At 37.0% G+C, this 26,010-nt stretch overlaps 1 protein-coding gene across 4 annotated transcripts; it reads left to right on the top strand.

Moving 5' to 3' along the window:
- Nucleotides 1-868: 868 nt before the first annotated feature.
- On the top strand, nt 869-24,755 carry DDX52 (DExD-box helicase 52). Of its 4 annotated transcripts, none has more exons than XM_012548100.3 (15): nt 869-1,109; nt 2,105-2,321; nt 3,037-3,164; nt 4,828-5,013; nt 7,011-7,154; nt 8,062-8,173; nt 8,722-8,794; nt 11,135-11,338; nt 11,836-11,926; nt 16,377-16,499; nt 16,663-16,813; nt 17,005-17,080; nt 20,070-20,141; nt 20,722-20,814; nt 24,556-24,755. In XM_012548100.3, exons 1-15 carry the CDS (start codon nt 1,023-1,025, stop codon nt 24,641-24,643), a joined length of 1,845 nt encoding a protein of 614 aa, XP_012403554.1. In that variant the 5' UTR covers nt 869-1,022; the 3' UTR covers nt 24,644-24,755. The 4 variants fall into 4 exon arrangements, with proteins under 4 accessions (XP_012403554.1, XP_003768044.1, XP_012403555.1 ...); XM_003767996.4 differs by having other exon boundaries at nt 872-1,109; nt 3,025-3,164; XM_012548101.3 differs by having other exon boundaries at nt 880-1,109; nt 2,139-2,321; nt 3,025-3,164.
- The last annotated feature ends 1,255 nt before the right edge of the window (nt 24,756-26,010 follow it).

Here is a 26,010-nt window from a genome sequence, read left to right as displayed (position 1 = left end):
TTCTTTGCTAAATCCTTTTGGTGTTGATTGGTGTTACAATTGTAATAAACTTTGCCTCCCGGCTTGGAAATGGATTCAAGTCTGCAAATTCTTTTGAAACAGGACCAGGACGCTGGTCTGCAACCCCCATCTTTTGGGGTCTCCTTTGAACTCCAACATTAACAGCAATATTGTCAAGATGATCAGCTGTGAATGACTTAGCTAAAATCATTTTAAAGATTCAGCTAAACAATACTATGATCCAACATTATTCTGAATGACTTGTGATGCTATATGCTATCCACACACAGAAAAAGAACTGGTGGTGTCTGTACACACACTGAAGTATATTTTTTAAAACTTTATTTTTCTTGAGGGCTTTTTTTTGAGGGGAAGGGGTGTGTTTTCTTTTATAACATAACTATTACAGAAACGTTTTGCATAATTACACATATATAGTCTACATCAAATTACTTGCCCTCTCAATGGGGGACGGGGTGAGAGCAGGTGGGAGAGTAGGAACTCAAAAAGTTTTAAAAACAAATGTTAAAAGTTTGGGTTGTTTATTTTTTTTTGTAACGGGAAAATAAAATACCAAATAAATTTTTTAAAGAAAAAAAAAAAAAAAAAGACGGCCGCTTAATATCCTTTTAGTTCTTTTATTTATTTATTTATTTTAAACCGCAATGACGTAGCCATTGCCTACACCTCCATTACTTCTTGGAAATCAGGAAAAATGCTCACGCATAAAGTTATTGTCCCAACTGACTTAAGACTGACACATACAATGGTTACACAGAAGTCCCTAGTGGAGCCTTTTAAAAACAGATTAGAAATAGATTAAATTCTAAATTAACTAAATTCTAAATCAACGGTCCCTTATAGGATGCTACCAGTCGGCAAGCACTGCGTCGTATGACGTAATCGCGGAGTCACTTCCGCCCTTTTCGTCATTTCCGCCCTCTTCCTCTCCCTTACATCCTCACGCTGAGCGCGGCGGCAATGCGCATGAGTGTTGCCCCCGCTGTGACTGCCGGCTAGTTATGGATGCTCACGACCTGTTTCGTCGCCTCGGCGCCGGAGCCAAGTTCGACCTGAGGCGCTTCCAGACGGACGCGGCCCGATTCCAGGTGAGGGGGAGGAGGGGGAGGAAGGGGTCAGGAAGCGAGGACGGGCCGGAATTCCGCCGGATCCACGCCCCCTGGGCCGCGCCGGACCTCGGAGGACTGTCAGGAGCACGTTGGTCCTCCCGCACCCGCTGCGCAGTTTTGACTCGCCGCCTTACTCTTCCTCATTAATTATGTGACGTCTCGCGTCACGGCCCTGCCTCGGGCAGCCAAACTGGCCTCTAGAAGGAAGTGGTTCGGCGTCCGCAGCGGGGCCGCCCGAACACGTGTTCAGAAATAGACGGTGCCTGTGCTTTGACACCCCAGAAAAGTTGTTAAGCGCGGCGTCTCTGGCGGCTCTGGTCACCCTGTGGGCCCGCAGAGCGCCTTGCACCAGAAAGCGGGGACTTGGATCCTGAAAGGGATTTGCGATCTAATGTAGGAGGGAAAGGGGGGAGGGGCGCATTTACATAAAAAGATGCTAGATGTCAAATGAGTAGTATGAATGAGGAAGGGAATGAATGAATGAATGAATGAATGAAAAAGCACTTAAGTACTTATGTGTCAAACTGTGCTGGAAATGTGAATACAGAAATAAGACAGCCTTAGCCCTCAAAGAGCTTACATTGTAACAGGAGAGAAATATACATATATATATATATATATATAATGTGAGGTATGGATTGAGCCAGTATTTTGATTTAGAAAGTTAAAGGGATGGTGAATGGAACCGATAGAGGGAATGAATTAACACAACCTTTTTCAGGAGCAATAACAAAGTTGTTTTGCTTATGAATACTGGAAAGATAAGCCTTTTGAATCGGGACTATGAATTGAACCCACCCTCAAAACAATGTTTGCTTTTTATATTCAGTTCCATATCTATCCCCTTTCTGTATATGGTAGATACACAAATACCTGGTGTTGATGCTGAGCACATGCCTCCCTAACTGCCAGTTCTGATTGGGGAGAAAACTGTCAATGAGAGTCAGTTTCATTTCAAATTATTTGGTTCTCAGCTAGGAAAAAGGAAATTTGACTTTGATTCTTCAGAGGTATTAGAGGAACTGAACTTCTTTGGAAGGAAGAAACCTACCCCTGCTGAAAATGAAGCCTCATTGGATAATAGCCTCTCCAAGGAAGAGGAGAGACTGCAGCAAAAAGTTGAAGGTGAAGAGGATAACAGAATTGAAAGGAAGAGGAAACGGAACATGAAAAAGGAAAAACAAACTCCTGGTGAGTACGATTTTCTATTGCATTAAGATTTAAGGGATCTACAAATTGCCAAGGGAACTGTAGTTGGGTTTCAGGGAGTTCATGAACTTGAGTGGAGAAGAAGTTACATCTCTGTCTTATAATTAGTGAATATCTAAATGGAATTTACTTTTTTTTTTTTCCTGAGGCAGTTGGGGTTAAGTGACTTGCTCAGGGTCACACAACTAGGAAGTGTTAAGTGTCTGAGATCACATTTGAACTCAGGTCCTCTTGTGTGAAGGTTTTCTGGAGGCAAACGTGTGAACTCCATTGAGTACTTAGATACTTATGAGCTCTCTAAAAGTGTGAACACAAGCATTGTTTCTATCAGTTCCACTTAGTTATCTTGTTTCAAGTTCTGGCCCAAAATATATCTCTTTCTAAGATCAAATCAACTCCAATGGCTTAACACTTTGTAAAGATTCCAACACTCCTGAATTCAGGGCTGGTGACCTTTTTCTTAAATTATTTAAAAACATAATCCTTAGAAGCTTCTCATAGGTTTTACCACTGTGGTTCAAAAGGACACACACAAAAAATGAAGAATCTCTGCACCAGAAGTTATGTCTATAAACTAAAGAGGATATCCTTCAAAGAATATGGACATGCAAGTTTAATATTTGGTAAAGATGAATGCTATGCCCAAAATCTTTTTTTTTTTTTTAAGTTCTCTTTTGAATTTTAGAAACTATTTCAGTTGGTTCCAACAAGGAAGAAGAGACTATACTATGGATGTCTTCACTGGAAGCCAAGATTAAAAATAAAAAAGGAAAAGAAGAAAATAAACTAACTGCAGAGAAATTGGAACGGCTCCGAAAGCAAAAGGTTAGGCTAATTTCTTAAACCAAAAAAACATGATGAGATTATTTCCTTGATTTCATGTTGTTGTTGTCATTGCTGTTTCCTGATGTTTGATTAGGTTGGATCATTTTAGGGTCTTAAATTTCTTTGGGGTCATCAAACAGGAACCAGCCTCTAACCTGGAAATGGCTGAAGCCAAATAGAGCAGGCTACGGACAGGTGTGTCAGAGAGTAAGCAGAAATTTAACTAATTTTAGAGTGAGGAAATACTTGTAAATAGAAGCTTAGCTCCTCTCCTCCCCTCTTGCTGCCTCCAAGGGTTTAATATGCTGGGGCAACAGCAGTGCTTTATCCACATAAGAAATTGGACCATGACATAATCATTCATGAATGGGCAGTACAGGCATCCCTAATTCTGTGGAATCTCCAACTTGATTATCTTACAACAGGGTACAAGACCAGAGTTAGCATGGTGTGCTAAATTACCTGGTTCAGTTCACCTGATACTCTTAAGAAACAAGGATCATGAGCATGTCAAGAGATGTGATTGATCAGCTGCTTCTAGCTCTTAAGTCCCTGGGAAATAGGGGAGTTCTCCCAGTGAAAACCTGGTACCTGTCAAAACAGTACACTTTGCCAGAGAGTGAGATCATCCAGAGTGCAAAAGATTGTTGTTACGTTATGCTCAGGGCATACCTTGCTGAGACTTAATTCTGGGGAAAATGATATCTGCAAAATATTTTGACAGGATAAAGTTGAGTCTAGACTGTTAAATTATGAAAATCATAGATTTAGTATTCGAAAGTATCTTAGACATCATCTAGTCATAGAATGTAACCCTCCCCCAGATGTAGAACCCAGAACTATTCCTTGGCCCCACTCCTCTTTTTGTTCTAGTCTTTATAAGTGATCTCATTAGACCGCATGAATCCATTTATAATTTCTGTGTATACTACTCCCAGATATACAAATCCACTCTTCTTCTGACCTCCAAACCCACACATCCAATTTTCTGTTTTACATTTGCATCTCAATGTCTCAAAATCATTTCAATCTCAGCATGTCCAAAAGAGAACTCATTATCATTCTCCCTATACTCATCCCTCCTCCTAATTTCCCTAATTCTGTCAAGGCTACTATCATTCTTCCAGTTACTCAAAATTTAAGAGTTATTTTCACCTTTTCATTTTCATCCTTCCCCCATAGCCAGTCAGTTGCCAACTACTGTCTGTCTACTTTTTTAGCATTAGTAATATATACAATTCTTCACAGCACAGCCAAAGCGATTCAAGCCCTCATCATCTCTCACCTGAATTTTGACAGTGTCTGTCAAATCTATATTCCTAAATCATAGGAAGTGTCTCAGTTTTGTATTTATATCACCACATAATGGTTCATCGATTTATTAGTCTAAATTTTTCTTCCAGGAATTTACATTGAGATGGTATAGTATGAAGTCAAAGGTTAAATATAAGGAAGACTTGGACAAGTGCTGGCCATTCTCTAGTTATCTTTGACTTCTGAGAAGGGCTTGAGGGGCATCTCCTACTTACTGTCCTTACAGGGCTTAACAATATATGCTATAGCACCTCAGATCTTCTTATTTTAATGTGCTCTGAGTTTCAGTACTAGGAATTCGATTGCAGTGTGTATATGTTCACAGAGACCATTTGGTTTGATTTTCCAGATAAACTGCCTCCGAAATAAACACAAAATTCACATCCAAGGAACTGATCTTCCGGAACCTATTACTTCATTTCAGCAACTTGACCAGGAATACAAGATCCACTCTCGACTACTCCAAAACATCTTAGATGCAGGTTTCCAGACCCCCACACCAATCCAAATGCAAGCAATTCCTGTCATGCTTCATGTGAGTCTCTTTGTCTGGGTTTAATGATTGTACAACTTGGCTGACTGGAACTGTGCTCAGAATTATACTTTTTATTTCTTGTTCTTGAAACCTCTAGTTTATATGCTAAAAATTTTTTTTGCTTGTCTTTCTTTGGATGTAATTATTATGTCCATTCTCTCAGAAAATATTCCAGAAATATTAATCCTTAAACAGTTTCTGAACTCTTTGCTGTTTAATTATTAAAAACTAAAGCTTTCTGCAATTCAAATTTTGGGTAATTAATGGCTAACAACAACAACAAAAGCTAATTTTATTCTCATGGCTACTGTGGATTTAGCTATAACACGTTTTCCTTTAAGTTCACAGTAACTATTTTTTCTTAGGTGATTTAGTGAGTGTTGTGTCTGGAATCAGAACTGACTTTTACTTTTACCTTGGGACTTAACTAGCTAGCTCTGTGACTTTGGGCAAGTTACTTTACCTCAAATGCCTGGTTTCCTCATTTATAAAAATGGAAAGAATACTAGTACCTGCCTATCAGCAATGTGAGTATCAAGTGAGTAAAGTGTTTTGCAAGAGATTGCCAGAGATTATCATTATGAATAATTTTGTTCTGTAGTTGTCTTAACAAATGCGTTTTTAAAATGCCACTTAATGATAATTTTTATGCTCTTTATAGCTCAAATTATTAAAGTATTAACATTTACAAGGACTTTATGAAAAGTATGTTTAGTTCTCTCTGAATTAATCAGACTCAGGACCCAAGCCCTTTCCTCTTCCTTTTGCCTCCTAATTTTTGCTTATCTCCTTATATATTAAATTCTCCACCAGATGGTGAGTAAAGAAAGAAATCATTACACAGTTTTATTACTTTGCTATAACAAAAAGTTTGACATAGAAAATTTAAGTCAGTCATGACTGAATGTGACTGACATAGTTTTTTCACCTTTTTTGTTCTTTGCTTGCTTTTTGTTATCTTTCTTGTTTTTTTTCTTTTTGATCTGATTTTGTTGTGCAGTATGATAAATGTAGAAATATGTATAGAAAAAAAGGAATTTAAATCAAAGGACAAATTCAGATTTATAGATGATTTATTTCGATTCTCTCTCCTTTTATTCTATCTCATTAGCAAAAGTTAGCTTTTGCAATGATGTTTTGCTAGAAACTCCACTCATTTGTTGCTTAACCAGCCAAAAAGTGAAATTACAGATTTTCCTAACAGAATAGTGATACCAAGATGAAGCAAACTGTGAGAGAGGAGACAAGGTTGGAGAAGAGATGATGAGGTTCCATTAAAAAAAAAATTCCAAAAAACTCAACCAATTGAAAGTGTTGTCTACAACTTTAATTTCGTTTCTCTGGTGATTGTTGACAATATCTGACCAGATTCTGAAAGATAGCTTCCACTCAATTCAGCAGGCATTTATTGAATGCCTACTGTATATAAAGGAACTTTGATGGTTAATGAAGGGAATTCAAAGATGGGTAAGTGGAGGCCCTGAACTCAAGGAGCTTCAATTTAGTGTGGACACAGATACTTATGACACAGAATGAGTGTACAAGTGCAGAGAGAGGAACCCAGCAGCCAGAGACAGAGAGGTAGGTAGGTAACACCAAGAATAAGATACTGGGCCTCAACCTGACTTCATGTCCCACCTCTAGCACCTACCAGCTGTGTGACCTCTGTTTTACCTCAGTTTCTACAATTGTAAAATGGAGGTAATAACAGCACCTGTCTCCCAGAGCTGTGGTGACAATCGTAATTTGATAGAATTTGTAAGTTCTTAGCATAGTATCAGGCCCATGCCAAGTTCTATGTAAATGCCAGCTGCTGTTATTTTTACTACTATTACCACCACCAATGAAGTTTTGTCAGCTCAGAGTGAAGGAAGGTATCTCTTCAGACCAGGAAATTCAACATCAAATTACTTTTTAACTTATCCTTAAAGATAAAAAATAATTAGCCAATCTTTTTTCTGACTTTAATGGTACTTGGTGTATTCTCTGATTTTTAGGGTCGTGAACTGTTGGCTTCTGCCCCTACTGGATCTGGAAAAACCTTGGCTTTTAGCATTCCTATTTTAATGCAGCTGAAACAACCAACAAATAAAGGCTTCAGAGCACTGATCATATCGCCCACACGAGAACTTGCCAGCCAGGTAGGACTTTGTTCTTTGGCCTCTGTCTTGGGGGAAATAGAAAATTTCTAAGGGCCGACTGTGTTTTATTGTCCAGCATATATTGTTAGCTCATCCATCTTTCCTGTTCTGTGAAGTTTGAAACTGAAGCCAGAGAGGGGAAAGACCAAAGACACACAAGTTAGTTACAGTTAGCTCCATAATTCCTGTAAAGCTTAGTGTTCCCTGTGCTTTAAAAGGCTTCCTCTTCTATACGAGTAACTCACAATGTGTGAAAACAAGTTTTTATTTTCTGTATAACTCTTCCTAAAATGCTTTTAAGATTCTCTGAGGTGGAGAGAGGACAATGGATACTGAATGTAAATCAGCACATGCTACATTCACTTTTTTCCTTTTTTTTTTTCTCATGGTTTTTCCCTTTTGTTCTGATTTTTCTCTGCCAACATGATTCATATGAAAATATTTTTTAAAAAGTGAATGGACATGTATAATCAAAAAAAATTTTTTTACATGTAATTGGGGGAAGAATTTTTTTTTAAGGATTCTCTGAGATGAAGACCAACCCTAATGTTTAAATCATCTTTAAATTTTCATCCAAAAGTGAAACTTATGCTTCTTTTGAAAAAGCAAGATTGTATAGGGCACTCATCTCTTTTTGATGTTTAAATGAAGTATCTACTCAAATTGCTCCAGTCTAGAAGCTTCACAGCACTACACAGATGTGTGTAGAATAGTTTTGTGCTGTGTCTAATTCTTTGGAACTAGGTTTTGATTCTGGAAATGTTCTTTGGAATTCCCAAATGCTAAAATTCATGACTAGATTAATTAGAGGTTTAGTCCAAGGGGTTCACAAAAATATGACTGATGGGACTTTTTTGATGAAGCAAATAATTGTTTTTTGCCTCAGTGTTGCCTTTATCTATTTCAGACTCATCGAGAGTTAGTAAGAATCTCTGAGGGCACCGGATTCAGAATACATATGATACACAAAGCAGCTGTGGCAGCCAAGAAGTTTGGGCCTAAATCATCTAAGAAATTTGGTAAGAGATCCATTTGGGGATGTGCAGTAGGTAAGGGAATTTGAATAATTGCTTTTAAGAGATTATCATGGGGGCAACTAGATGGGCAGGAGAGCGGTTTGCCCTGAAATAATGAGAACCTAAGCTCAAATCTGTTCTCAGGCACTTAACACTTATTGTTGTGTGATCCTGGGCAAGTCATTTAATCCCAGTTGCCTCAGCAGAAAGAAAGACATCAATTGATCATGTTGGACAGCAGTAAATCAAGTTGGACAATTGATTTGTTTGTAAGAATAGCACTGACCTAGTAATCAAAGATCAAGATTCTAGAATCAGCCAAATCTGTCCTTTCCACTTAGAATGTTCTTGCTATAAAATTTAGGGAATCATGATGATGCATGCGTGTTCAAATTGAGCCAGTTTGGTCCACTAGGTAACAGGAATTTTGTGGCTGTTGCCTTGTTAATTTCATAGTGGGTTTGGTTTTTTCCCTCAAGAATCTCATAAAATTTCAAAGAGGTTAAATTTCTTAGTTTGAGGAGATTGAATTCTGTTTGCCTTTCCTGTAGATATTCTTGTGACTACTCCAAATCGACTAATTTATTTGCTGAAACAAGATCCTCCAGGAATAGACCTAAAAAAGTATGTATACAGAGTTTGCTAATGAGTGCTTTTTGGTATTTTGTTTATTTCCTTCAATTGATTATTTTCTATCCTCAGCTATTCCTCTTGCCATTTGAAATTTTCTGTGTTTCCTTTCACTCAGTATAAATATTATTTTTATCATTTTTCATTGTCATTATTATGATTATCATTAATATATCTCATTGAGCCCATTACCAAATAGCTCCCAGCTAGCTAGTCACAAGAGAGACCACTAATTCTGAAGTATAGTTCATTTAGTCCTGCCTTTCTCTCCTTATATACTTGCTCTCTTCCTAGTAGATATCTGTAAGATAGGAAAGGTTTTGATTTGCTTTTCAAGAATCTTAGATTTAGAGCTGGGACAGATCTTCAGAATCATCAAGTACAATCTGCTTCATTTTACAGAAGAAGAAACTGAGCCCCAGAGAAGGGAGTGGCCTTGCCCCCCTGGGTTATATAGGTAAAAAGTAACAGAACTGAGATTTAAATCCAGGTCCTGTGACTCCATATCTCTTCTTCTTTCTCCTGTGCCACATGTTCCTCCCTGCATGACAAAATAATACATACTCTGATGATTTGGGTGTGGTGCAGCAGGAAGTTTGCTAGGATTTAAAGGCAGGAAATATGCCTGAGAATCCTGGCTCTGCCTCTTTTTTTTTTTTTTTTTTTTAATTGAAGCTTTTTCTTTTCAAAACCTATGCAAGGATAATGTTTCGCTATTGACCCTGGCAAAACCTTGTGTTCCAATTTCCCTCCTCTTTCCCCCCACTCCTTCCCCTAGATGGCAACTAATCCAATATATGTTATACATGGTAAAAAAAATCTGTGTGTGTGTGTGTGTGTGTGTGTAAATCCAATATAGGCATGCATATTTATACATTTATCTTGTTGCACAAAAAAACTTCAGGTCAAAAAGGAGGGGAAAATTAGATAAAATTCAAGCAAACAACAACAAAAGAGTGAAAATACTATGTTGTGATCCACACTCAGTTCCCATAATCCTCTCTCTGGATGTAGATGGCTCTCTTCATCACAAGATCATTGAAACTGGCCTGAATCAATTTCCTGTTGAAAAGAGCCATGTCCATCAGAATTGATCATGGTATAATCTTGCTGTTGCCGTGTACAATGATCTCCTAGTTCTGCTCATTTCACTTAGCATCAGTTCATTGGCTCTTGCTGCCTACGTGTCCTTAGACAAAATCACTTGGTCTCAGTTTCCTTCTTTGTAAAATGGAGGTCTTAGACCTGATGACCTCTAAGTTCTTTTATCTACTTAGATATTTCAGTCTGATTTTTCCTCAAATGTATTTTGTTCTCTCAGTAGCAGGTGCAGGTACTTGTCCCATTTTTAAAGACACTAGATAATATGTTAATTATAAAGGACAGAATTGACAGCAAGACAAGACAAAATAGAATTTTGATGGTTACAAATGCATAACAAAAATTTGAAGGTGCTAATCAAAATTCAGAGTGGTTATTTTAGTGCCATCTGAAATGAGAACAAGCACATTTAAGGCCCCAAACAAAAGAATCATAAGTGTTATGGGGCAGAATTCTGAACTTGAAACAAAGGATTCTTACAAGGTACTAAGACAGTGGAATTGATAGAGACAATAATTATCTAATTTAGCATGGTTTGGTATGATTGATTTAATCCTACGAGGAGATGTTATGGGCCAGAACTTGAAACAAGGTACTAAGTGGAATTGAGAAGACAATGGTTAAATCTAGTTTAGCACTGATTTAATCTCACAACAAATAATGGTTTCCTAGTGATATAATGATTGGTATATACTCAGTGTGGAACATATAAAGAGAAGCTCTCAGAGCCAGAGAGGACAAGTGCACTAAAAGCTCTTGGAGGCTAAGACAGATTCATTCCATCGTCCACCTCTGTGGTGGCTGGAGGCTGAAGCACAAGCCCTTGGACTGAGATTCATTCATCCCATCTCACACCACCTTCGTGGCAGGCTCTCCTCCTTAGCTTCTCCACTGAAACCAAGACTCCAAAAGGCCTTGAAGAAAGCTAACCGAGCCCCAAGTGAAGGAGATAAGACTTTGAAGGAGACAATAAAGGATTTGGACTATAACCCCTGGCTACTCATGTGGTGATTACTGAACTGAAACGAAGGCTGCTTCCAGAGACCCCAAGAAAACCTCAACAGAGAACATTACATTTTAAAGAGAATATTACACATAAGGTCACAGATATTTAGCTGAAAGAGACTTTAGAGGTCATCTAGTTTAAGATCACCATTTTACAGAGGAGGAAACTGAGATTAAGAGATTTCATTGCAGCTTACTAACCAAAAAGTCTGTTTTATCATTTCATAGTGTGGAATGGCTGGTGGTAGATGAATCTGACAAATTGTTTGAAGATGGAAAGACTGGTTTCAGAGACCAGCTGGCTTTCATTTTCCTGGCTTGCACATCCCACAAGGTCAGGAGAGCTATGTTCAGTGCAACGTTTGCACATGATGTGGAACAGTGGTGTAAACTCAACCTGGACAACGTTATTTCTATTTCCATTGGAGCAAGGTAATTTCTCTACTATTGAATAGATGTTCTCTATTTTTAACAAGAAGAGTCCAATTTTGGCATATTGGAAAGATGGTTTTTGACCTAAAATGAATATGAATTCTACAATTAAAGATAGATAATTCTTATTTTTTTTAATATTGTCCCATATTTAATATTGGTTGATTTTGGTTGTATTTTAATTCATCTGTGTGGTTTTTCCCTAATTCTGTGGCAGGGTATGAAAATGTGCTTGCTTATTGCCAGTTTAGTTTCTTGATGGCTAAATTAAGAATAAAAGGGCCACAGTATGGATATTATCACCAGTGATCTGCTTGTCTGTGTTTTTCCCTTTTAGATTTCATTTTGAGTTTATGCTCTCATACTAGTAATTTATTACATGAATGAGCAGAGGGCAGATGTGTAATCATTAAAGCTACTTTGCATCAATTGTTTAGTAAAATATTGAGCTCTTTCAGACTATGCTGTCTTCTCTGACAAATAATTTCTGTTTTTAGGAATTCTGCGGCAGAGACTGTGGAACAAGAACTCCTGTTTGTTGGATCTGAGACAGGCAAACTTCTAGCTATGAGAGACCTAATTAAGAAGGTATTTCTAGAGCCTCTTACTTTACCTGGGTCAGAGTCACCAAGCCATGGACCCAGGAGGTTCAGAGACATAAACATTTTTTGGTCATTTCCTATTCTATAATCGAGTTTTGTTGGCAGGTACCCTTTGGGCCTATCTTGGCGGTGCAGAAGGTGATGATAACAAAAGTAATAACTTTATCTGTTTACAGAACTTTGCTTTTTGAAATCACTTTGGCATATATTACCTCATTTTGGCCTCCCAGCTGCTCTATAAAGTGTGTAATGTGTACAAGGGTTGTCACTTCATTGAAGAGGAAAGTTAACTCACAATACAGATATGTCTAGAGTTCCAGTGCTAATAAGCATCACAGGAAAGTACATAATCCAGGGTTTCTGGCTAACTCTTACTCTGGTGCAATGTGTAGTCTCATGATCTGTTTTTCTTCACCTTTTATAGCAGACCCCCCCATCACTCTCCTGCTCCCCCCCCCCCCCCCCCCCCCCAGGTCTTGTCAAGAGTGTATACTACTGAGCAGATCTTTCCATTTCCATTCATTCAACAAACAATGGCTGTCACATACATGTCCAAAAGAATGATACAAACATTATTTACTATGGAGTTCAAAGAAGGTGATAGGAAATCATTGTGGACTAAAGACTGATGGAATTCTTGGAGTTATCTGGTTCTTGAAAGGATGGACAGAAGAGAGGAGAAAGCTTTCCATTTGGAAACTGCCTAAATAAGGAAAAAGGAAGGGAATAAACATTTAAATGTCTACTAGTCATATAGAAATAGTAATTACACTGATGTCCTAGAAGAATATTGATCTTGCAGAGCAGAGTGCATTGTGTTATATATTTCATGTAGTAAGTGCTTAATAAATGCTGTTTCATTCAGTAGAAAGAGAATAAGGCTGAAGAAGGAGGATGGGATTCAGATTATGGAGAGTCTTGCTTGCCAAGACTGAATTTATGTCAACTGAGTTAAAGACAAAATTTTATGTAAACAGAAAATCATTAAAAGATTTTTGAGCAGGAGAGTGATACAATGAAAATGAATTTTTATAAAAGATGAGTTTAGCAGTGGTGAGTAGGAAGGAGAGTGACAATATAGAAGCTGTTGTATTTCAGGCATGTGGGTTAGGATTATGACACCTGGAGTGACATTAATTGGATGGAGACACATTCTCAGGAAAAATTTATAAGATCTGATAACTGATTGGCTAAGTGAAATGGAGTGAATCAAATCAGCTATAAGAGACACTAGCTGAGTGATGCTGGACAAATCACTTAATCCTCTGTTTGCCTCAACTTCCTTATCTGTAAAAGGAGAATGATATATAGTACCTACCTCCTAGGATTGTTACGAGACTCAACTGAAGTAATAATTGTAAAGCACTTAGCACATGCCTGACACATGGTAAGCACAGGTCTTGATAATTTAGTGGATAGAGGATGAATAAGAGGGAAGAATCAAAGATGATCAATTGATGTCAGGTATAGATAACTAAGAAAATGATTGGTTTCAATGACAGAAATTGGGGGTAGGGATGATTTTGACAAGAGAAAGACAATGAATTTAGTTTGAAGCTTCAGGTTTGGAGCTTTAATTCAAATGGAGAGGTCTTATCATTTGAAGATATGGTATTGGAGCTTGGATGCGAATGAGAAGATGGGACTAGAGATACAAATCTGAACATCAACAGTGTGGAAGGAATATTTGAAAATATGAGGGAAAATCAGTTCAGCAGGGGAAAAACATGTAAAAAGAGTCTAGAATTAGACCAGAGGATAAATACTGAAGGTGAGTATAGCTTAAATACAAGGTTCATTGAATTTATTTGAAGGGTAGACACCAATTTCATTGACCTGAAAAAAGCATTGTAGTCTGCTGGATAGAGTGTTAGACTTGGATTCAGAAAATGAGGTTTCAAATCTCACTTTAAACTCTTAAGTATCTCTGGAATCATAGGCAAGTTACTTAACAGTTTCTCAGTTTTCTCTTCTTTGTCATATAGGTGATAACTTGCTTCATAGGGTTGTTGTGAGAAAAATATTTTGCAAACCATACAACCCTTGAGTATTTCAGTGAATGTTTGATTTCATCAGTATAACATTCCCTCTTTCTGTACAAGTTATAGCCTATCTATATCACATTTTGTGTGATTTTTGCCCATTTTCTTATATAGATTTCCACAGCGATCCAACCAAAAGCTGGAATCTGTCCTCTTATCCTTTGCATTTAAGAGATTCCAGTAGAGCACTCAAGCTGTCCATCTTTTCTACTTTGCTCATGTTATATAACCATATCTCCTTTATGTTTAAATACTTTGCCTGGATTTTTTCCCTTTGACCTTTATATGCCATTCATTCATTATAGCATCTTAGCTTGAGGATAGGCCATCTTTGGAAATGCACTGCAGCATGCTATCTCCCAACATGTGTTGTCCTCTTGACCACAATATCACTCACAATTGCATAATTTCGCAAATTAAATCCAGTATTCCCCTAATGCCTGCTCAATTCTAGGCCAACTATAACTGGTTGTTTGTAGCACTCATACCAGATATAAGAAATGAGATGTAGCATATTAAGAGTGAAAAGAGAGATGAAATTAAGAAGACCTGATTTCACATCCTTCCTCTCATAGCTTTATGACCATGAACAAGTTACTCATATGCATGGTCATTTAGTCATCCCTGTGATATTCTGGGACTTAAGGTACTTAATATGATCACCATCTGCACAAATGAGTCCAGAGAGATCTCATCCTCTACAGGGAGTCCCTCTTCTCTTGAAATACGTTTGGTGTGAGGATGGGTAAAACCTTTGTTCATTTCCCTCTTTGATGCCTTATTTGGCAGTAATCAAAGTATGGTTCAGTGGTGTTTTCTCTGGATTATATTTATCAAGGAATCTTGTGTGACTAACATTTGAATGAAAGACTGTTGACAGACTTTTCATGCTGTTTTGCTTCTAACAAGTCAAATGCTTGTTAAAATATAATACACAGTGGGATCCTGTATTCTCTGAATCTTCAGTCACTTGTATTACTATAATGATGTGGTCTGCTGTAGAGAATCATTTTAGAAAATCATTCCTGTTTCCTTGCCTTATTTCCATCAAGGATATTCTTGATGTACATTCTTAATAAAGACTTTATAAAGATAGGAAGATAAAAGATCAATCAGGAGTTTTTGATCACCTTTTGGGAGGGAGATATTGATTTTTCCTTCCAGTCTTTATAAATTTTTCCCTTCCCTAAGAAATGATTTCAAAATGATATTGCCTCCAAGACAAATTTTCTCTGTTTGGTTGATCTGGCCCAGCCTTGTCAGCTTTATCTTCTTTAGTAGCATTTCTACTTCTCATAGGACATTATGAACTGATTTCAGTGTCCAAATGTGGTTTCTTTTACTTAGGATACAACTTGATCTTTAAAGAAATACTGACAGATTTGTTCCATTTGTGTTCATTTGTTGTACTCCTGCCAATTTTCTCTATAAGTGCTATTATTAGAATGTACCTCTTTTGAGTCCCATATCAAGCTACTTTAGACTTGTTTTCATTTCAATGTCTTTCTATTTAATGTAATAATCTTATTTGTAAGCTGCCATAGTTCTCCACAATGTTTTATATATAAGTTTGTTTTTTTTTTAATAAATCAGTTTTGCCCTTGGCTGGCATCTCTTTCCACTTGGCTTAGAGATAAAATATCTATTGTCCAAAGTGATTTCTGGACTCCTGGGGCTTTGTCTTTGTGGTGGTGCAGCTGTAATGCTATATAAAGGTAAAAGGTTTTTTTTTTTTTGTTTTTTTTTAAGACGAGAATGGGAGGTAAAGAAATGGTCCACATGGATCATTTGTTGGAAAAGTATGGCAATGAAAGGAGAGTTGACAAATTATTAAAAGTGTGTGATAGTGGTAGTTTCTCACACACACAATATTAACAAATTATATACTTGGTTATGGGCAGCTATATGAAATGAACATATGAACAGCTATATGAACACTGAACCTAGAATTAGGAAGACTCATCTTACTGAATTTATATCTGGTCTCAGACAGTTATTAGCAATGTCACTGTGGACAAGTTATTTAACCCTATTTGCCTCAGTCAAATGAATTGGAAAAGAAAATGGCAAACCATCTTTGCCAAGAAAACCCCAAATAGGCTCACAAAGAGTCAGACGTGACTGAGAAACAACTGAACAGATTTGATTATGGAGAGTATATTTTTGGATTTTGTTTTGTTTTGTCCAAAAAACTGGATCAGTTAGGTGACACAGTAGAGAAAGCAGCAGCTCTGGAATCAGGAGTATCACAGTTCAAATGTAGCTGTATGACCATGGGCAAGTTACTTAACCCCCATTTGCCTCCCTTTCACCCTGTCCCTGGCCAAAAAAAAAAAAATGTAAAACTTATTAGAAGTGTTGTTGTACATACTGATTTGCTTTTTTCTCTTTCAGGGTTTCCACCCACCTGTCCTTGTTTTTGTTCAGTCCATTGAAAGAGCTAAAGAACTTTTCCACGAACTCATTTATGAAGGTATTAATGTGGATGTAATTCATGCAGAGAGAACCCAGCAGCAGGTGAGAGCAATGTATTCTATAGAAACTCTGAAATTCATCTTTGCTGGGTTTTTAAAAATAAATGGTTTTTATATCAAATTAAGATAGTACATTTTTTCTATTCCTTAAGTAGAATTTAGAGATTAGCTAACATCTAATATTTAATCTGTTTCCTATTAACCAGAGAGATAACACAGTCCATAGTTTCAGAGCAGGAAAAATCTGGGTCCTCATCTGTACAGCCTTGTTAGCAAGAGGAATTGATTTTAAAGGTGTGAACTTAGTAATCAACTACGACTTTCCAACCAGTGCAGTGGAATACATCCATAGGATAGGTGAGTGTGGCTTTCTTATTTCAACAAAAAGTGATCCTTTTTCTCAGGATACTTTCAATCCACTGTGACCAGCTCTCTCTTCTCTTTGGTCATGCTAATTTTTTGATGACTAGAAATCCATGAATTATGACACTTCCTGTATCTGACCTGGAGCAAGGCTTGATCCATAATCTTTCTTTGTGACTTTTTAGGTCGAACTGGAAGAGCAGGACATAAAGGGAAGGCTGTTACATTCTTTACTGAGGATGATAAGCCATTATTACGAAGGTAAACTATGAAATAGGGTTCAACATGTTTTTTGGTTTGAAAATATGTCAAATAGGAACATTTTTGTGTTTCCACTGTCAAATTTTTACCAAGCATTTCATTTTTTAATCATAGACATTTCTAGGTCCAGAATCTGCTTACTTACCACAAAATGATCTACTAGATATTACTCAAGGAATAGGAAAATTCAACAAAACATCTCCCAAGGGAGATAGTCATAAGATGAACAGTTAAGTGTTTCTAATTCTGTCCTTTAGGACTTTGTGGGAGCACTGCAGTTGATTTATTATAAATCCAAACTGTAATAATCATGATTAGAATTATATTTGGCAGTCCTTTCAGCTCTTGATTATAGTCCCTACAATATCAAGATAGCAAGTGTGTTTAATTAGAAGACCTCTTTTTCCTTTAGAAAAGAACTTTAAAAGTCACAGAATCCTGGAATCTGAGAACTAGAAATGACTTTTTAATTCACCCAGTCCATTTCCCCTCACTGTATTTGTCCCCACAGGGCTCAGAGATTTCCATTTGTCCAAGGTCATATAATATCTAATTAAAATAGAACTGGAACTAAAATATTTTTCTCTTGACTTTCAGTCTTCTGGTTTTGCTAGCACAGCAGGACTAATGCTGGCTAGCTGTAAGAGAAAAAAAGTAAAATACGGTAATTGGGAGGATAGTATGAAACAGAATATGAAAATTTTAAAAGTTTTTTGCTATGTTTTTGGCAGTGGGATACTTGTGGGTTTTATATTTTAAGCAATATAGAAGTTTCAGGGGAAATTTATCTTTAGTGTGAACTGGGTTTGCTTGAAGGTGAAAAGCAGAGAAAAGAGGTATAAGGGGGAAGAACAACTTCCGCACAAAATTTGACAGTAATACTAGCTCACATTTATGTGATACCCTGTCTTCCCAAAGTCCTATAGAACTGCTTAATAAATTTGCACCATAAATCCCCAAACTGTCTTTAAAAAAAGACTTGGTTCATTGACACTTTGTTGCCTTCAGGAAATTATGCATAATTAGGCAAGCATTGTATAGTAGTCCATAATCTGTAAAGCTAAGGATTTATATTCTTAATTTTGCTTTTACTGTATTGTGGTCCTTCATTAATTTCCTAGTAGAACCATATTCCTAGTATCTTTTGGGGTCATTTCTTTAGATCAGAAGTCCATCCATAAAAGGTGCCTGATAGTGCTATCAGTAACTTAGATTTCAAGAAAAGCCAATTTCAGCTTTCCAGTAGGGAGCCATAGGCAGAATAGTTTGCTCTTTTTTATGATCAGAATTAGTTTAACAAAAATGAGTCTTATCTGGCAGGAGTTTTCACAGCATTATTTGTTCAAAATTTTTTGCTCAGATCATGTCTAATCACACAATTAGGCCAGTATATTAAGTAGGACACTGAACCCAGGTCATTTTAACAGTTTTGCAGGCTTATTTATAGGAATGAATGCTCTTTCACACAATCACCAAATTCTGGGTTCTGTTAAAAACAGGCTTGTCTAATAATGTTTGGCCAAGAATAAGCTGTGCTTTGTTTCAGCTCTTAAAATATTAGGCATATTGGCCTGTTTTGTGCTGAGAACAGACTTTTATTTTTAGTTTTAACAAGAGAAATAAAATTATCAGTTATTTGGTAGACAGTAAGCCTAATGATTATATCATCATCACTGTATTTATAATTTTAAAAAAACAATATGATTTGTTTGTAGCACTTTTTTTTTTTTTTTTTTTGGTGGAGTCTTTACGTACAGGAAACATTTTCAGAATCCAGGCTCTTAGACTCTGTTTTGTTCTGTCAGTTTATGCCAGGCAGCCTGGCATAAAGGATGGAAAGATGGCTTTGAAGCTATGACAATCTGTGTTCAAAATCCACCTCTCACTAATGCTAAGTTTGTGATTCTGGATAAATCACCTAATCACTCTGCCCCAGATAACGCTAATACTATAAATTCATAGACGGAGTTTCTTTACCTTAAGAGTTCCCTATACCAAGGAAATTACAAATCCAGACCTTCTTTCTTATAATGAATACCTAGTAGTAATGTTATTCTGGAACCTTTATTTTGGCATTTCATCACTACTGTGATAACACAAAACTTCCTTTATGGTTAGAGTACATTCTCTATTTACTTATTATAGTGCATTTTCACTCCCACTCCCCTTCACTGCTCCAAATAGGATGAAAGATCTTTGAAATTAGGAAATAATAGTGTTCTTGACTTTGATGCCAGCATCTAGCACAACATCTTAATAGATATTTGTTGAGTTTAATTTGAATGTGTTTTCAGCCTTTGTGTTGCCAATCAACTATTTTGGGACTGTTGGAGAATTTACCTAATGTATGAAGAATTAAGCTCAAATGCCTCCCACCTTAGAGGCCATAGATGGAAAATGAAGTATATTTCAAATATAATCAATATCTGAAAATAGTGTGGAAATGTTTAACTCTTTTTATGTGTTAACAAAAAAAAATTTTATGAGGTTGGAAGGATTTTCATTGAGAAGATATCATGAAACAGAATATGAAAACCAAGTGAGAAATTTTGTATTTTAAGCATTGTGGAAGTTTCAGGGAAAACCTAGCTTTAGTGTGAATTGGATTTCCCAGATTAGACTATGCTTGATTAATGCCTTTTATAAGAGATGCCCATGTCTGCTTCACATACATGGGGCTCATTGTGGTTTCACTGCCGGATAAAAATTAAGTACCAGTAGCAGCTGATCTTAATTGCGGTTCTCATCCTAAATTCTCACACCAGGTTACTGTTTTATTAGTCCCACTATCAAACCTTCCCACAAACATTCCACAGTTAATGTTCATGAGATCACATCATTTTAGTGAAACAAAATATCATTACATAATTTTTAATGTACAGAGCCTTGTGCTACCGTACCAAAAGTTTGTTAGATTGTTAAGTGGGTTTGATGATATTGGCAATGATCTGCTGAGATACCAATTTATGACCATGGGCTTATGTTTTAGTGTTGCCAATGTGATACAGCAAGCAGGATGCCCTGTGCCAGAGTACATCAGAAGTTTCCACAAGCTTCCAAGGTAACATCACACTAACGGGTACTTCTTATCATATACAATAAATGCATTTTTGTTTTGTTTCTAACAGTGAATAGATTGACTCATTCTCATAATAATTCTGTAAAATCTTTTTTCAGGAATTCTTTTTTTTTTTTTTTTCATCTTTAAAATGAAAGTATTTGTCTTCAAAGCATTGTAAATATCACCACACTTTCACCCTGCCAGTCTTAGGTCCCAGCAGTTTTCAATTTGGGGTTATTTTCTCTTACTGTCTAAGTACACCAAAGATAGGCCTAATTGTTTGAGGAAATTTTTAGTTCATTAAGCTTGAAGACGTGAGAAGCCACCCTAAGAGACAGGATACAGATATAATGTTTATTTCATTAAGGTGGATTTTTCATCAAGTTATAATGTTTTAAAACTAATTGAATTCTGCAACATCTTGTGGGTACCACCTAGCTCTTGATGTTAAGTGGTGATCTGTGCAATTAAATCAGTTTCAGTGAGTGAAAAAACTGTTTTAGGGGTAGAGCCCAGAGGCAGATTTTTTGTTGAATTGCAATTAATCTCACTCTTGCCTCCCCTTCTTTGTATTTCTCAGCAAACAGAAAAAGAAGATGATTAAGAAACCATTGGAAAGAAAAAGCATTAATACAACACCAAAGTTTTTTTTAGAAAATGATGAAAGTGAAAAGTAAGTATGTGATTAGAAATAACTACTGTACTATTTCTATATCCATCAGATAATATGACAGTCTTCTTTTGAACTGTGGAAAATTTAATGTTATCCAGCTTCTGGTGACTTGATGGCTTTGTAGTCCAAGAATTGAACCCTGGAGTACTTTGGTCAATGTACTCTGGTCCTCTCATTTTTTACCTTTTGAAAATGGGGTTTTACATTACCACTAGTCAGAATACCCATCACATGCCATCCATTGCGTGACCAGCAGTAACTATTTTTTCAGAAGTCCCAGATTCCTGCTTTTGAAATTGAAACATTGTTTCCATGTTACGAGAATTTTCCAACAGTGTGCATTTTTCCATTAACACAATATTTGTTTAATAGAAACAGCACATGATAGATACTCTTCTTTTTCATTCAGTAAACAAGTACTGAGCCCCACTGTGGATCCAATATTTCGTTAAATGCCATAGGTGATGCAAAGATATATAATATACAATAGGTATCCAGAGTTGCTTATTGTCAAATTAGGGATACAAAGTTAACAACTATTTTTTGTTTTAAATAATCACTGGCCAATAAAAATTCAAAGAAATATGTTTGTGAGGATTGGAATTAGATAGCCTCTTAAAGATAGATAAGCTTTAGTAGAGTAGTTGGGAGCAGGAAAAGTGTAAGCAGAGGGAATGTCAAGAATTGGGAAACTTGCATACTTTGACACAAATAAGTTAAAAGTCATTATGTAAGTTTTTGTTTCCCAGTTACCTGTAAGCCCCAATGAACATGACATTACAAAGAACAATGAAGTACCCAACCTCAGATTTTACATTTGAAAGTAGTGGTTTGGAAATGAGGTTAGATAGGGTGGAAAAATGCTGTGGAGGTTTTTAAAATAATTTAGAAGATGCTCAGTTTGGGAATCTATAGATTATTGGGCAATTCAGTCAACATTAAGTACCTTCCATGTGCAGGGAAAATTTAAATATGATGAGTATATATGAAAAGTTCAACCAAATGGTGAAAAAAAATCAGATAGGGAAGGATTCATGGAGAAGGTTGTAGCTGGGTTGGGCCTTGAAGGAAAAGAAAGATTGCAACAGGTAAAGATGTGGAGGGTTTCTAATTAAATGAGACTTTATTTTGTGAAATTGATCTATATGTAAGCAAAACTAAACAAGATGAAATAATAAAGTAATAATTAATGTTTATGTAGCACTTAACTGTTAGGCACTGTATAAAGCATTCTTTACAAATGTTACCTTATTTAGTCCTTAGAACAGTTCTGGAATGTGGGTGCTAGTATTATCCCCACTTTTTAGTTGAGGAAACAAGTCTTTTGCCTCCATCCCATAGCTAATAAGTGCCTATGGCTGGATTCAAACTCAGATCTTTCTGAATCCAGGCCCAGAGCTCTTTCCTTTGCTCTACCAGTTGCCCATAGAATGGGGTGTCCCTGAATGGGCATTTAGTCTAATTAGAGGATAAAGCCAGTGGGACAAAGTAAATTCAGTTTAGAGGCTTAGGAATTTGTATTATATTCTGTAAGCAATAAGAAACTCTTGAAGGTTTTGGAGCAAGGGAAGAATATGGCCAAGCTATATGTGTTTTGTGACTGTGAAGAAAGACTTGTAGAAAAGAGAACCTGGAAGTGGGGAGACTGGTTAGGGGTAGCTCTTAGAATAAATCTGGTGCAGTGAACATGCTCCCTAGGGCAGGGAGAACAAGTGTGAGGGGAAAAGAGGAAACAGGAACGATACTGAGGGAGTGACATGGAGGTGTACTAATAAGGGCACAATGAGGAGACATTTAGGGAAGGACTAGGAATTCTGTCCTGGTAGGTGTCAAATAAATAAAATATTTTGTCATGCAAAATATGCATGAGTCAGAGGAGTTTAAGAGTTCACAACTAAAGAGTTATTATAAACTAGAAAGACTGCAAGCTTGTTAGGAATCTAGCTATAATGTTGGATAATGTAAGCTCTGAGGTCCCCTTTCTGATAAGGGGGCAGCTCTAGAGGCAATTTGGGAGCGTCCTGCTGAGGGCCACGAGAGAGGGAAGGGGAGGGTACAGATACTCCTTGCACCCCCAAAGAAGTGAAAAAGAGGGAATCACTCAGGGGATCATTGTCTATCTCCAGTTCCCACAAGTAAATTTAACTAGCAACATTCTGCAATTTAACCTTATTTTAGGATCCTGAGATAGACCCATGAAGGCTTGAACATGGGGAACCTCGGTCCATCTACCCTGTCCCCTGAAAAATAAGTCTAGTTCCCTAATAGTAGTGAAATTGATTGAGCCATTAATTGGCCATGCCTCTTGGTTGTCTAACTTATATTGCAGCCAGGCAGTATTGCAAAAATAGATGAGCTTTTTTTATTTTAAATCTCTCAAGCCTAATTTGTCCCTATTTTTAAAGAGACAGCCTAAGGGAGAATCTTAAGGAATGGAGGAAGGAAACTGACCCATCCTGCCACAAGCCCCAAGCTTTCCCAATTCTATAGCTCTCATCTGTTCTAGGTGTCCCTAGAGAGACAGAAAGATGTGACAAAAGCTCTCTTCAATAAGAGGGTCATTTTCACCCTGCAGAAGTTGTCTTAGAGTCTTCAGAGAGACAAATCTGCATGAGGGCAAAGCTCAAGATAGCTCCACATGTGGGCCCCAGGAAATTCGAGCTGTCCCCCACTATAGAAAGGATGATATGGTGAGCTTACCTCAGTTAAAAAGACCCTCCTGGAAGAAAACCTCATGGAAGGGCCGCCAAATAATGAGGGATGAGGATACCGAAAAAGAGGTTAGGCAGGAATGGGTGAGGTTCATTCTCGAAGGTGGGTTCTGAGCAAAGGAATTTGCTAAACCCAAAGGCTATGGTGAAAAGCTTTATTGTTAAAGAAATACCAAGAGGAATTCTCTTGGCTGGCATATCATTCTCAAGAAAGAAGTGATCTGCAGAGTCATTTTTTGAACCCATTTTATGCATGAGTCTAAGGGAAGTCTCAGGTGAATGTGAAATCTTGCCTGGAGTTGTGACTTCCCCCAAGAAAGCTTATCTTACTCTGAGAGGATACAAGACCATTTGGGTTTGTAGATCAAAGGAGACATTTTTTAGTGATTTTACATAATTTTACAGGGCTCACTCAGGTCATACAGAATCTACTCTCATCACAAGCCATTATGATCACACTTGGTTTCTGGAGAGTCATACTTGAGTACCACTATCCTGACAGTGTGTTGTAAGCAGGATGCTAAAAGCAACACTGTAAAGTTAAATTTAGGAAGTAAAATTAAAAGCCATTGTGAATATGTTGAAAACATTAAAGTACTAGATAATTGTGAGTAGTGCTAAAGTCTGCATCTACCTGAAAGGCAGGGTGGTACAAGGAAAGTGTTCTGGCCCTGGAGTCTGAGGAAGTTTCCCCATCTGTAAAATATAGAGATTGAACTAGATGCTAAAAGTTCTGCCCTCTATAAGATGTCTTCAAGGAACTTTCAGCTCTGCAGCTCTGATCTCTAACTATTTCTTAAATGCCATTTTCATGGAGAGCACTCTGCCTGGTCCTGGGAGAAAAGCAGAGAGAAATAGAGTATGATCCTTTGTAATAATGCATAACAGAACATGAGTTCAAGAGAGGCGCAGGGTACAATTCAGGATTCCAAGAAGAAGAGGATATTTTTTGGCTGGGAAGGATTAGAAGGTCCTGGTGGAGGCGGGGCTGCCTCTGATTTCAATTGCTCTCTGATTTTCTTTTTCACAGAAAAATTACTCATCAGAATGCTGGAAAGAAGACAGTACCTACTAAAACCAGAAATAATCAGATTTCAAAAACTATTCCAGAAATATAATTCTGTTGGCTTTAAGTATTCCATTATTAAGTGCTGTTTTCATGGAGCATTTTGAGTCACCTATCTCCTACACTGAAATAAAACTCCAGGAAGCTCTCAGTTCAGAAAGTGATACATGGTCATGTGTTATCACTGTTTCTTATCAAGTTTCAACTTTCAGGTGACTTTAAGGATAATGCTTTGGAAGGAGAATCATCCTTGGAAATGTTTGTGACAGGAATACTTCTTATAGAAGATCTAGTGCATAAATAGGCCAAGAATCACCCAAAGATGAGTGATTATCTCTGGAAATTTCATCTGTAGATGGAGGGGATGACCACTGCTGGATGGCTCAGCTTCAAGTGTCAGCTATGAATTTGAGAACATTTTTTCGAAATGTGTCTGGAATCATGAAAGTCAAACATTGTGTAGCCAAACATTTGCTTATTTAACATTCCTTAAATAGCTTGGAGATGCCTTTGTGAGATGGACACAACAAAGGACCCTCCATTCTGTAACTCCTGACTAGAGTAATTTAAGCCCCCAGAAATGAGTTCAAGCTCTTACTGTCTTCTTCATATGATTGGAAAATCAACAAAGTACTCCAACCGTCTTGTGGAAGCAGTTAGACCACTGCCAGCAGTGCCTCTTTATCCACTACTTAACCATATTGTTGCATCCTATCTTTCCATATCCATTGGTTTTAGTCGAAAACTGATCTGTGGATTATCTTGATAGGAATGAATGTTCCTATTACTTGATATTCTTTTGGCACCACTCTTATTCAATTGCCTCCCTAAGGGTTTTTTGCCCTCATTACATCTAGTAATCTAATCCTTGTCAAAAGTACTACATAGGGAAATAGAAATTATTCTTTGATGCATGTAGGCCTGGCATTTTTAAAATAAATACTAATTTTGTACTATGGAATAAAAGTTTCTTGATCTCAAGAATGTGACAAAAGTGGCCTCAGTTCATACTGTCTGCTCATTTAAATCATATGTTCTAATAAAGGTAAGGCTCACTATTGTGGACTAATGAGTGGAGGGAGCATTGTTAATTAACATTGTAAAAAGATGTAATTATAGAATACTTACGTCTCCTTTACACTTTTCCCAAATTTCAAATCAATCATTACGCATTTTTTAGATACTTATAATGTTTCAGGTGCCAAAAAGATAAAAATAATAGTTCCCTTCTCTGATTCTATGAGGAAACTTGTAAATATCAAATAGACATACAAAAAGGGTGATTTTGGTAAGAGGGGAATTCTGGGGGGTGGGCATTAAAAAAAAAGCCTTCTGTAGGAAAGAGTATTGAAGCTGAGCTTTGAAGAAAGCTAGATTGGTGTATGAGTGTTATGGAATATTATGGTTCTATAAGAAAGG

Source organism: Sarcophilus harrisii, chromosome 4, assembly GCF_902635505.1.
Source record: "Sarcophilus harrisii chromosome 4, mSarHar1.11, whole genome shotgun sequence".
NCBI lineage: Eukaryota > Metazoa > Chordata > Mammalia > Dasyuromorphia > Dasyuridae > Sarcophilus > Sarcophilus harrisii.
The sequence above is the reverse complement of the archived record's forward strand: the minus strand, read 5'-3'. Positions and strand labels throughout refer to the sequence as shown.